The sequence below is a fragment of the Sus scrofa genome, chromosome 13, assembly GCF_000003025.6.
Source record: "Sus scrofa isolate TJ Tabasco breed Duroc chromosome 13, Sscrofa11.1, whole genome shotgun sequence".
Taxonomy (NCBI): Eukaryota; Metazoa; Chordata; class Mammalia; order Artiodactyla; family Suidae; genus Sus; species Sus scrofa.
The window spans coordinates 109,794,590-109,808,824 of record NC_010455.5 but is presented as its reverse complement, the minus strand read 5'-3'; the positions used below and the strand labels follow the sequence as shown (position 1 = coordinate 109,808,824).

The 14,235-nt window shown below is 39.0% G+C and overlaps 1 protein-coding gene across 21 annotated transcripts in view; it reads left to right on the top strand.

The window, feature by feature from the left end:
• Positions 1-14,235, top strand: part of TNIK (TRAF2 and NCK interacting kinase) — a 409,498-nt gene that overhangs the window by 243,521 nt on the left and 151,742 nt on the right. For all 21 annotated transcript variants that reach the window (XM_021071173.1, XM_021071170.1, XM_021071167.1 and 18 more), the window contains one exon: positions 7,488-7,613. In XM_021071173.1, the coding sequence (XP_020926832.1) occupies positions 7,488-7,613 (126 nt within the window). The remainder of the gene's footprint in view (positions 1-7,487; positions 7,614-14,235) is intronic.

Sequence of the window (14,235 nt, the reverse complement as noted above, 5' to 3'; positions counted from 1 at the left end):
CCATTGTGGTTCAACAAGATCAACAGTATCTCAGCAGTGGTAGGAATCAATATGTAGAACTGTGTTTCAATAGGTAGAACAGTGTTCAGTGCCTATAGTTGTTATTAAGGTGCCTCTTGCAGACATTTTTCATTTTTCTCTCCACGGCACCGACGATCCCCATAGGATCCCCACAGTACGCCCTACCTTGTCCAGCTGCAGGGCCTTGGCAATTACTGTTTCTCTGCCAGGAAACCCGTCCCACCTCAATCACATCACAGTACACTTTTTCTTTCTCCCTAACTGGGTAACTTCCACATCGCCTTTAGAATTCAGCTCACGCTTGGATTTCTGACCTGTCTCCCCTGATGCCCTCAATTAAATCAGCTACCTTACCTCTCGTGTTAGTAATTTTGCATGTATCTGTGTCATTCTTTGATTTCCATTTGTGTTCCCCACAAATTCTTTGATTTCTACTTTGAAATCAAAATTCTTTGGTTTCCATTTGTGTTCCCCACAAAGTTTCATCATGGAAGAGCATGAAGCTGTTACTTCTGTTGTTGGATTATAGTTGGCCCTCTGATTCAGTGTTAGTTGAATCCAAGGATGCGGCCAGCCAACTGTACTACACCATTTTACAGAAGGGCTTTGAGCATCCATGGATTTTGGTATCAATGGGAGATTCTGAAACCGATCCCTTACAGATACTGAGGGACAATTGTATATTATTATTGTTGTTGTTGTTGTTGTTATTTTTGTTATTTAGTATTGTATTAGCTTGGGATATAGTAGACAGATAAACATTCGTTAAAGAATTCCTTTAGTTTAGAGTTACATACATAACAAATCCAGGTGCTGCCTGCAGAAAGTCGTGACTAAGTCCCGAGTTCTATCAATGCTGTAATAAGAGTTGTGGGCTTAGGGAACTCATTGAGCTACACTGAGTCTGTTTCCTTAGATCTGTAAAAATATAGTTCGCAGGTGCTTAACCCCACCGCGAGATAATTTTAGAGTATCCATACATGCTTAAGTCTCAGTTAAGTCTTAATATATTTTAGTTATTTAATAAACTGATTTAAAAAAAAAAAAACCTTCAACCTGTATGTTATATACAAACTTGGAACACACTAGCAAATGACAACCTCTCAATTTACAAATTTACAACCTCTAGGTTGCTCCATTCATGTGCAGGATGTCATTTGGTATGAATTTTACACTGAAATTTTAAGGCCTGCTCTTTTTTTATATATTACTCAATGAATTTATTATGTTTATAAATTGTACAATGATCATTACAACCCAGTTGTATAGCATTTCCATCCCAAACCCCCGGCGCATCCCCCCATGCCTTAACCTGTCTCCTTTGAAAACCATAAGTTTTTCAAAGTCTGTGAGTCAATATTTGTTCTACAAAGAAGTTCATTGTGTCCTTTTTTCAGATTCCACATATAAGTGATAGCATTTGATGTTGGTGTCTCATTGTCTGACTGACTTCACTTAGCATGATAATTTCTAGGTCTGTCCATGTTACTAAAAATGCCGTTATTTTGTTCCTTTTAATGGATGAGTAATATTCCAGTGTGTATATGTACCACCTCTTCTTGATCCACTCCTCTGTCAATGGACCTTTAGGTTGTTTCCAAGTCTTGGCTATTGCAAGTAGTGCTGCAGTGAACATAGGACTACATGTATCTTTTCGAGTCATGGTTTTCTCTGGATACATGCCCAGGAGTGAGATTTAAGGCCTGCTCTTTAAAAGCAATTATTACCATTTACAATTACTTATCTTAGGAAATGCAGATTTTCTCTATCCTTCAGAACCAAAACAAAACTGAAAATTAATAATGTATTGAAGCTGATATATGACTTTAAATTTCTTTCAAAAATTTTAATTTTCTCTTCATTAAAACAGCCTTTTTTATCACTGATTAATTTTACAACTAGATAGTCCATAAACTTTTAAAAATAAATGTTTACAAATTTTAAAAGTCTGGTTTTTGTTGAGGCTATATATTGGCACCCTGAATAAAATTTCTTTTGGAGGAAGGAATTTCATGACTACAAATTATTAACTTTAAAAAAAAAATCACATCTTAGAAGATGTCAGTAATTCTTACAAATTCTAATAGTCTATGATTCTTTAACAGTAAATTGTCTTCAAATTATTGTCACATTGTCACAAATTTTTGTCATTCAGGCAACAACAAAGGTGAGAATGACAGATAGGCTAATACGAACACCTGCTTAATGCCGGCAACCACTATGGAAAGCAGGGCAGGTGAGCAGGAACAGAAGTGGTTCTAGCCAGTGTCCAAACATCCAGGGGGTAGTGGCATTGATGAGTCTATAGACCTCATACTTCCTTGTAGAGTTCAAGCTGACCAATTCCTTGGATTGTTGCAAGAATTACACAGTTTTATTCCTTTTCCATGGATTGAGCACTGAATGTTGGACAAATTTTGTTGTAGAACACACTAATATTAAGTCTCATTCCATTTTTAAATCCTACCATATTGTAGGTGCTCAAAGTGTGTTCCCCTGTGTAATAAATATGCAGCTCAAAATCCTTCCTTTATTCCCTGAAATCATTCAGAAGCAAATATTAGCACGTGTTAATAAGCTCCTTTGGTTGGAGGACCAAAGGCAAGTTTCTCTTCAGCCCTGGTTTGAGGTGCTTTTGAATGCTTCTTTCATGGTTAGCAGCTTTGGTTTTATCACTGTGGGTCATTGCCCTGCTTCTGTCTAGGAGTTTTCAGTATAGAATTAAGAGCACTGGCTTTGAAGTTAGATGGATCTAGCTTTGGATCTTAGCTCTAACATTTAAAATAGGAATGAACTCTCTGAAACCCATTTCCCTCATTTGTTAAATGGGATCTTTAAAAAAAAAAAAACATGTACTTCATAGAGCTGTTCTGAGTATGAGGTAAGATAATACACATCCAACCTCCTGTACAGAACATTACAAAAGGGTGGCTTTGGCTGTATTTTATGACCACGGTTGTGATCATCAAATAGGCATCGGAGGTAATCGTTGGCTTGAAAGCATTGCCGGAATCATTCATTTCCTTGTATTTGAAAAGCACTATCTCTTAACATGTTTTATCATCCTCCAGGAGGCTGTTTCTAGTTTTTTCACATGGACTTTGCAAGCAATAAGAGAGGTCCACTCCAACACAAACAGACTTTTGAAGTCTCTGCTGCATGACACTGCTCATGTCCCATTGGACAAGTCACGTGACCAAGCCCAGAGACAAGGAGAGGAAATGGACTCCACCTCTTCGTGTGGGAGGCTGCCAAATATCAGGGCCATTTTTTCTTTTTAGTCTACCACAAATAGTAAGCAATAAATAGATTCCTCAGATCTTGAGGAAAAACAATCCTCTTTATGTTGATAATAAAGCTATGCTTAAATAAGTACTTAATCATTTCTAAGCCCTGACAGGTGATTTAGATTAGGTATTCATTTTCCCATTTACAGGAGAAAATAACTGACATTCAGAGAGTTTAAATGCCATCCCTGAGTTTATATAATGAATCAGCCTGGACTACATTTTGAAGTCTTCTGATTGAAATAATGGTTCTTCCTAGAGTATTGGACTTAGCTTATTAAAATCACTGCCTTTTAAAATTTGTGGCAATTTGGTACCATTACTTTGATTTTCATTATGACCCAAAGGTCGTTAGTTTCCCATTGAGCTTAGTCCCTGTGCTTACTTCTTAAGACATAAGAATAATCCACTTACATAATAGAAGATATGCTTCTTATAAATCCATAATCTAATTCTAGCTTCAGTTGGTGTTGTCTTGGTCTTTTTGAAAGCATCATGAGAGTTCCCATCGCGGCACAGCGGAAACAAATCTGACTAGGAACCGTGAGGTTGCAGGTTTGATCCCTGGCCTTACTCAGTGGGTTAAGGATCCGGCATTGCTGTGAGCTGTGGTGTAAGTTGCAGATGAGGCTCAGATCTGGCATTGCTGTGGCTGTGGCATAGACCAGTGGCTACAGCTCTGGTTGGACCCCTAGCCTGGAAACCTCCATATGCTATGAGTGCAGCCCTACAAAGACAAAAAGACAAAAAAAAAAAAAGAAAAAGAAAAAGAAAGAAAACATCATAGCCCATCTCCTCAACAAGCCATAATGAAAGAGGTTGGCCTGCTTATTAAGTAGTTAAATGAGCTCTTAGATCATAATAATTCCCTCCCTTTCAACTTCTACTGAGTAACTTATAGTCATTGCTGCCCTAGACTAGAAATCTGGATAAGCAGTAGCCCTGAAGGCCTGAGAAATTGCATGCTCACTTACAAGGTCATATAAGATCAAGATCAAGGTTCTATACTAGAGCAATATAACCATGACCCTTAGTGGTTCCATAATTATGTTTGGAAACAGTGCAATTTAAACCCAATATTCAAGTTACTTGCATTCCTACCCTTCCATCCTTGTTATTTATTTACTTTTTGGTTGAGAAGATTAATAATAATGTTTATTTTATACTATACTTTAAAACTTTCACACACCTGTTTTAATTTACACAAAAGAGTGGGACATAAAATAATACTATTATAAAATCTATAGCTCATTATAGATGAGAAAAATTAGGCTCCAAAGGTAAGTTATTTTCCTGAGATCATGCAGCCAGAAAGCAGTGGAACCCAAACTAGAATGTGCACCTCACCTGCCTACCCTCATTTTTCTGAGGAAAATGCCTGTAAGCTTTCTTCATTGTCACGTGGCCCCAGTTCACCTTTGCAAAGCGATGGAGAACGCGCTTAACTTCATTCTGATCTCCAGGACTATTTATTTTGGATTTAATTATATACCAAATTACACTGTTATTTAACTGTTACATAAGTTCTTATTTTCTTAATGATATGGTAAGCTTTTTTAGGCACTTTTATCCCCCTCATTCTCCCACATCAGCCACCATCCTGTTGAGACCCTAGGAGGCAGGCAGCAAATACTCATAGAACCAGCCCAGCTTCTCACTGAGAATGACCAAAGCTGAGTCTGTCTGCCACTGTCTGTTGTCCCTTGGGAAGTGATTGGTGTTTTTGTCTTATGTACTGTGTTATGTACTTGCTTCTTTAGTCCAAAGCCGCTGTTGATGCCAGGCTGCCCCAGAAACCCTCAGGTTTGTTTTCTTCCCTTTATCTAGGCTTCCCTAAGTATATATACTCACATCCTACATTTGTCCACTATTGGGTTTAAGATAGCTACTACACACCATCGTCAGACATTTTGAGGCTTGCTGCAGGGACCCTCTACCAAGTTGAAGGACTCTGAAGGTCAGTCTCTCCTTAGGTCAGCGGAGTAGGCGCAGGCAGTTTCCAAGAGCCAGTAGCCGCAGGGAAGATTTCCTGGGTCAGCAGTGTGCCATCCCCTCCCCTAGCCCCCAGCCCAGCCCCTCACCCCTCTACCCTCCTCTGCTGTGAGGGCCACATGCTTCTCCTTAGCTCAGCACCTCAAGTACATGTTCTATTTTGAGATTATCTAGTCTTTGACTTCGATAAGCTATGTGATATGTAACATGCTTCGTTTTCCTGGGTTTGCAAATTTCTGCTGCTTTTTAACTAAAACATTTTTGTATGGTCAGGAAATGTCAGCATTTCACCACTCTCATCTTCTTCTTACCAGTTTCTTTCGGGCTGTAAGGAATGCTGCTGTAAGAGGTCAGGCCCTTCATAGGTATTCATTCTTTTTTTTCGTATTTATTCACAAGGCATTTTGCTTGATGCTGGGATATTATGAATAGCAAAAGCAGACAGGACCCCTGGGTTTAAAGTTTTTTATGGATTGATAGGGAAGAGAGGCTTTGATCAAATGATTAGACAGATAAATGTGGGCTGTAATTCTGGTAGATGCCACAAGGGAGGAGACGCCTGATAATTCCTGGGGCTAGAGTCACAGCAGGCAGATCAGCTGTACTGGGGAGCGGACTCTGGAGCTGAGATCTGAAGGCAGAAGAGAGTTTACAATCCATGGAGAAGAGGGTCTGGTAAAGCAGCAATCACAACACAGTATCACCCTTACCTCTATTCTAGTACCAACAAATATGTGTGCAGGTTTTGGGGTGGACAAGATGTAGTGGGGAGACTTGACACTTCCTGAGAGAATTAGAGGAAACATCCCTGAGAGTGTCCATTAAACTCATTCAGGAACAGTGAGTAGAAAGTAAGTGAAGAAGAGGAACAGAAAAGAAGACTCCCTGGGGAGACTGCAGAAACGCCCAGCCACGTGCAGACACTGGTGGGAGGCCAGGAAGCCAGAAGGGGTAAGAGTGCAGACACACACCCACTGTGAGTGGTCTTTCAGGTAATGGTGATGTACCTTCTTACACTCAGAGATTCCTACTGCTGCCTCTAAAACAATTTTCCTGAGCTAGAAATTTTTCCACCCACTACAAAAATAAAATATTATTTAAAAGTCCTCCAAGCTCCCTTCATGGCTCAGTGGTTAGTGAATCCAACTAGGATCCATGAGAATGCAGGTTCAATTCCTGGCCTTGCTCAGTGGATTAAGGATCCAGCATTGTCATGAGCTATGGTGTAGGTTCCAGATGCGGCTTAGATCCCGTGTTGCTGTGGCTGTTGCGTAGGCTGGCAGCTGTAGCTCTGATTTGACCCCTAACTTGGAACTTCCATATGCCACAGGTGCAGCCCTAAAAAGCAAAAAATTTAAAAATAAATAAAGTCCAATTTATTCTGTGTACACATCAGAATAAAATTATGAGAGCGCACACACGCACACACACACACACTCTCTTCACCAGTCACGCCATGGCCTCTAAAAAAGGCCCACATTATTGCACTTAAAAGTGAAGCTCAGAACGAACAAAATTTGTATTAGGAAACTTACTCTGTAGGAGGGTTATCCCTTTTCATGTCGTGGTACTACTGCATGTCCCCTCTCTTTTCATGTGTAGCTTCCTGAAGCCAAGATGGTACTCCTGTTTTGTGAATGTCCTCAGATCTAGGGAACTTAACCTTGCTCCCTTTCCCATCTGACTTTCATCATCTTCTGTAAGGGACTTCAATAAAAGGAGACTTCAAAGAAAATGAACTTAACAAATTTTAAATCGAAGAGCCTATGTTTTTTTTTTTTCCTTTCCACTTTGCTTAATCTTCCCTATGCCAGGTATGCTTAGTGATAGGTACTTGATAGACATAGTCCCCAGAGGTCTGGAGTGAATTTTATCTCAATAGCCTGTCTGCCTTGATCTATTCCAGGTGAAAGGATATGGAATTTTTCTTTCCCTAGCAGGTTTTACGCCATGTTGCTTTGCTGTATAAACAGAAGATCTCCTTGGACTGCCAATGTGTTGTCTTGTAAATTTTTCCTTTGTAGTCAAGAAAGAAAGTCAAGCTGTAAAATAATTATGCTTGTTTGTTATGACAGAAGAAAAATCTTAGGAAAAATTATTACATGCTTGATATAGATGATGATGAAGCACAGAATCCTACTAAAGACAATGGATTTTCATGACACAATATTTATTGTTCTAAAACAGGATGAAGAGGAAGAAATCAAACAGGAAATTAACATGTTGAAGAAATATTCTCATCACCGGAATATTGCTACATACTATGGTGCTTTTATCAAAAAGAACCCACCAGGCATGGATGACCAACTTTGGGTATGTAGTGCTATCCAAATTTGTATAAAGAACAACCAGGGCTGAGTGGTCCATTTCTCCATCCTCATTACTAAGTTCAATCTAGGTACTCATTCTTTGAAATCCTTTACTCCATGATTCCCATAATTTTGTGTGTTCAAGGTTTTCTCCCATTTCCTTAAACACTTCTCCATCTTTTCAGTATCTCTGTCTTCTATCCCTTAATCTGGACCATCCTTAAAGCTGATTTTTAAATTATCTGGTTTTTTTTTGACTAATGACTACCTTTACTGTGTTTTTATTATATTTTAGGTACCATCTTATTTTCTTTTTATAAATTACATTTCAACTCTTTGAGGCAGACATTATTATTATCTTCATTTATTTGGATGACAAAACTAAGACGTTCAGTGATGTAAACCGATGTCCCCTATTTTTGATTTTTTTGAATTTTTGTTTTCTAAATATTTTCATCTCCAGTTGGTTGCATCTGTGGATGCACAGCCTGTGGTTAAGGAGGCCCAACTAAATTCTCAAAGGTTGATTTCCTTTCTTGTTTCCCTTTGTCCACTTAGCTTCGGCCCCAGTCCTGTATCTTTGACAATCTATGCGACAGCTCTGATGAGCTGTCCCATGAAGAATAAACTCAGTAAATGTGGTACCAAAATGACTACCTCTATCCGTGACCAGCCCAGATTTCTTTCTTCCCACCTTTCTGATATCTGCCATTGGAACTTTTATTCACTTAGTTCTGTGGGCAGGCTTATAATGCTATCTTCTTTTAAAAGATTTATTGATATGTAGTTGATTTACAATGATGTGGTAACTTCTGCTGTATAGCAAAGCAATAACTTCTGCTGTATATACGCACACATATCCATTGACCCATTGACCTCTTTTGCCAAGTTTATACCCACCCCACTAGTATGTGCCCGTTCAATGGAAGCCTAGATTTTGCAGTACCCTCCTATTTCTTCTTCTTTCTCTCTCTCTCTTTCATCTTTGTTCATCCCACATTTTGTTGTTGAATTAATGGCTCTAGAAAACCCTTTTAATGATGTATTGTATTGTTCATTTTCCTGAGGTCTCAATATGTGTCTTAACACAAAATTCATTGGATTATCCATTGCTTCCTATATGCCAAATTGTGTATTAAACTCTGGATCCAGTGACCACCACTGCATGGGTAGCTTCTCAAACAACTCAGTCTTGGATAGGAGTTATTCTCTTAAGGCATAAGACATTTATAGTCCAGCTGAGAAGATAAAACTTACACAAGGTGACCAAAAAGGATATGATAATGTTAGCTCAGAAAAATAACAGAGATTTTCGTGTAATTTGACATTGAATTCTCTAACCTCTGGAAGTGAAAAGAGCTGGTTGGGAATTTTTTAACCCCATAAGAGCCATCTCCAAATTTTAAAAATATACATACTTTAAGATAAATAAGCCTACCTTGTATGATCACATTGATTTTGTATAGTCTTATTTGACTTCTGAAAGTTACAATTGGATTTTAATTATGGCCTCCTAAGCATATAGTAGATATAAATGTGAAAATTAAAAATGTAAAAGTAGTAGGAGAGAATAAATGTGACTGTATAATACTAAAGAGAAATCTGTGACAGTGAGGGCATAACCACAAGATAGAATGTTGATACACGACTATATCAACATTTAAATTACAAAAAACACAATAAACGAGGTAAAAATGCAAATAGCCAACTTCAGATATATGATGAGAAAGAGTTTAGAGAGGAAGAGCTTTTATAAATCAATAGGAAGATATGTGAAATGACTAATAGAAAGATTAAGACCACGGCAGCAATAAACAAGTAAGAAATATCTGTTACCAATAAAAATGCTTTTAAAGTACAATCTTATTAACCATATAAGTGCAAAAGAAAATAAGAATTAGATATCACTTCTTAGCTTCGGAATGATATACTCAGAATGGACACTCACACCCCCTGCTTGTGGAAATGAATGTTGATACAACTTTACCCAAGGGCAATTGGAGTACACACACACACACACACATCTATATCTGTATCGATATTTAATCTCCCAAAGAAAGTGCCTTTTGACTCAGTATTTTCACATGCAGGAATGTATCCTAAATAAATATTTGTGTAACTGAATAAAGATATATGTAGACATTAACTAATAAGGAATTACTTAAGTAAATCCTTTAAGGGACACTATCAATGTTTACAAATGGATGAAAAATAACAATTACAGTAAGTGTTTTTAAAGCTGTTTTTAGAGGCTATGATGAGATACAGCACATTTTCGTCTTTGTCAAAAAAGAAAGAAAAAGGAAAATTAGTGTGTGTGTGTGTGTGTACACACATTTATATATTAGATATATGTGTATATTGACAGGATGGGGATGTTGAGAGTAATGTATGGAAATAATAATCCAGATGATTGTTTCTGGGTGGTAATTTCAATAATTTAATTTTTGAAACACTTTTTGTCATGTCTTTTTAAAAATTGCTTCTCATGGGGCTACCTTTTTGCTCCTCATATAGACAAGCTCTCTAAGGACAAGGAATGTGTCTTTTGTATTTTCCTCAACACTGGGAAGGGGCTGGGCGTATGATGCTGACAAAATAGTTGTCTTATGAATGAAAGTGATATTATTGGTACCAGTTTGATCACTGTTGTTATTGTTACTGCTATTTTTGATTCAAACCAATAATTGCTACGGGTACTTCTGAGAGGTCAGTTTCCCTGTAGTCGGCAGATAGGGTGAGATAACACACATTTAAATATCTCTGTGTTCCCAAAGGACTTCTATATTGCCAAGAATCCAGCATTTAGCAATAACCCCTGCCTTGCCATAAGCTGCAGCAGATGACAAGAGGAGAGGAATAGCTATTTTGATATTGTCTGTCAAAGCATTTTTGTTTGTTTGTTTTGGTCAGAGCTATAGCTCCAGATTAAAAGAAAGTATTAATGTAGCTTTGGTATAACCTCTGGCTTATCACCTGACATAGTCCAACTATTTCCAAATGAGTCATACCTGTCTATTAATATCATTCCTTTGCGAGATGGGCGAGATAGGATCATTTTCCTATTAGGTTGAACTATTAAGATTTGTATATTTATATTACAAGTCATTGGTTCAGGAAGGAGAGGAATGGTCAAGCAGGGCTTGACTTGTTTTCACTTTTTCCTAATGCTGAGTTTTTTTAAGCTGGCTGGAAAGAAAATTAGTTGTCATTTATTTTACTGGATCCTAGCAAGGCTAATTGTCTTTCTCAGAGCCTGTGGGTTCATTAATAGTAGGACACAAGACAAGATAGCAGATATCCTGAAATGTGACAGTTTAGCTTGACCTGTTGTTCTGTGAAAGGCACTGGAAGTTTTTTTTATTCTTTTTAAATGAGCAAAATCTACAGTCCATTTTCCGATTGGCACTGGGAGAAAGCAGTGAGCTTATTTGTATCAGCATGGCACAAACCAGAGGTTTTCTTCTCTAGAAATGAGTCGCCACCCACCAGTTCTTACCCCGGCCAATTGTTCTTCCCATAGAGACAGCTGTGGTTGCTGGGAAACAAGAGCCTGCATGTCTATGTGTTCATTTCTTCATCCACTCATTCATTCATCCATCAAATACATATCAAGCACTTTCTTAGGCATAAGGCACTCTTATAAACACTTGGGATATATCAGTGAACAAAATTGATGAAAGCTCCTACTTGCATACAGATTACATTCTTGCTCCAGACCACAAACAATAAAAATGATGTCAGAAACTATTGAGTCCTGGAAGAGCCGGGGAAAGTTAATGAGGATGCAGTGGTCAGGGGCCACCCCATTGTAGATAACTCGAGGAGGGACATTCCAGGCCTAGTGTTTTCCAGGAATAATAACGAGGCCAGTGTGACTGGAAGATGTGGGAGATGAGACCTGGAACCAAATCAAGGGGGCCTCACAGGACACTGGCAGGATGTCGGCTTTACTCTGAGTGAGGTGGTGGCCACTGGAGGTTTTTGAAGGTGGAGGGATGGAATCTGACCCACAGGTGAAGGGTTCCCTCTGGTTTCAGGCTTGAGATGAGATCAGATGGGGGCCTCCTGGTGGTGGATGCAGGAAGACCAGTTAGGAGACATTTAGCAAGCTGGTCCCCTTCCTGATGTTCACAAAGGGACATTAGTAAGTATGGATCACTTCCAAACCTTGGCCACGTGGGGAGGAACTCTGCCTGCAATCAAATGCAGTTGGGAAAATGCAGCAATTTTAGCCTCTACATTCTGCTTGGAAGACAGAGGGCCTCCCATTTGTCATATTTGTCCCATGCAGAGGACTTTTCTGACCGCTACCAATGATCCATTAGCTTCTCTGTCACTGGGGATAAAAATGCAAAGCAATGAAATACCTCATGAGTGCAAGAGCATCATTTCTTTTTCTAGCTGTTCTTTGTCTATTTGATAACAAACTAAGGAGGAACTTAGAAATTAAAGCAGAAAAGAAAGTCAATAGTTGGTAAATTAATACCAGACCTCAATATTAGTAGGAACTTGGTTATAAGATTTAATAGTATGCACGTGTTTCTTTTTGTTTGATTGCTTAGTGTGAACTGGTCCCAAGGCCTCTGACTCACTGTATTTGGGCCGTTCTGTGTTAGTAACAATGACAAGTAATATTTACCACCTACTTATCCTGTGCCAAGTACCATATTTGTTTGCATTGTCATATTATTTCATTAGACCTTCAGAACTTCTCTACAGATTAGGTATTCTCATTGTTCTCACTTTACAGATGAGGAAATTAGGCTCAGAGAAGTTACGATGAAGCCAGTGTATTAGTTAACCCCAGGCTGCCTAATGCTAGAATCAAGCCCCTGAACTCTACCCTCTTCTCTTTCACTCTTCTCTTTTTAATTGGGAAAAATAGTTCAAAGGTTAGTGTTCCAAATAGAACAGAAGCTTTGTGTTTAAGCAAATTTATATTGTTTTTCCTCTTCATTTGTCAGTTTCCCCAACTTTCAAAGAGGACAGGAAGCCCTGCTAGCTGCTAGGAAGACAGTATTTCTTAAGTCTAAGAAATACACTTTGAAAAGTACATTAAATCTTTTGGGAGAGGTTTAGCAAATAATTGCAAAGGTCACGGATAGTTGAGTCTTTGGGCTAATGGCATTCTGTTAGGATTACATTTATATAGAAATATTATTACAGGGTATAGAGAGACAGCTTGGAGCAACCAAGAGCAGTGCTCTCTACCTTTGTCCCCAGTTTTCAGGCTACAGGAACAATTCCCCAGGTATTTCTTTTGCTGTGGCTAGGAGACAGAGGTTTATACATATCCCAACAGCCAATATATGCACTGTTTCAGGTGTCTGATTGAATTATAATCGGCGTGAATTCTATCAGTCTTGTCGTGGAGATAAACTCTTGTTTAGTACAAGCTCTTTGTGGAAATACAACTACTTCTGATAATGGCCAAGTAATTCTCCCTTATCAACTGCTCGGGGCTGATCCGGAAATCAAAAAAGGGAGCTCTTTCAATAAAGATTCCGATCTCTCAGAAACAAGGCGAGCTCTGACATACAACATTGCCATCTCATTCCACTGCATCTAGGCAAAGAGAGGCTCTCCACTTTCCTGCATGCCATTCAGACACTGGGAGTAAGAAGCCCTTTCTGTTAAATGGGCTAATTTCCTAAAGTTAGAAAGAAACATCACACATATTTTGCTGTCTCTTTTGATACCATCAAAGCAATCACTGAGTCGAGAATATCTTATAAAAGGGAATACATTTCTCATTAGAATACATTTCCACAACATAGGTTGGTCAAGTAAGATAGGAGATTATTGTTCTGAAATGACTCAGTAAGCCATTCGGTAGACTGTTCCAGTGAACACTTGTAGAGCTAAGATTTAAGATATTATACTGTATGCACTTTAGGGGCAAACATTTTAGCACTTAGCTTAAATTTGGCATGGAATCCAGAAGTCTAGATTCTCACTTTGGCAGAGGCAGCATCACTGTCATTTGGTTTCTTCCTTATGAGAATGATAACTTTGGACTAGGTTTGTGCATTTAACTGGCAACCCAGGATGGGATTAAGATGGTGGAAGAGAAAGACTGGAGCTCAACTTCTCTCCTAAAAACAACAAAATTTAAACCAAATGCTGAGTAATCTTCAACCAAATGGACCAGAAACCTTCAAAAAGATATCCTATTCCAGAAGACAAAGAGGAGGCCACATCAAGAGGTAGGAGGGGCGATTATACAATATAAGCAACCCCATACCTCCTGGGTGAGAAGCCCCACAGACTGGAAACTAACTGGCTCACAAAGACTCACCTGCCGGAGTGAGAGTTCTGAGCCCCACATCACACTCCTACGTGTGGGGATCTGACACTGGGAGAAAGAGCCCCTGGAGCATCTGGCACTGAAGGCCAGTGGGGCTTTTGCACAGGAGCTCCACAGGACTGGGGGAAATGGAGACCCCATTCTTAAAAGGTGCACACACAGACTTTCACATGCACTGAGTCCCAGGACAAAACAAAGTCTCCGTAGGAATCTGGGTCAAACCTGACTGCAGTTCTTGCAGGACCTCCTGGGGAAACAGGGGTGAATGTGGCTTGTTGTGGGGGAAGGACATTGGAAGCAAAGTTCTTGGGAATAT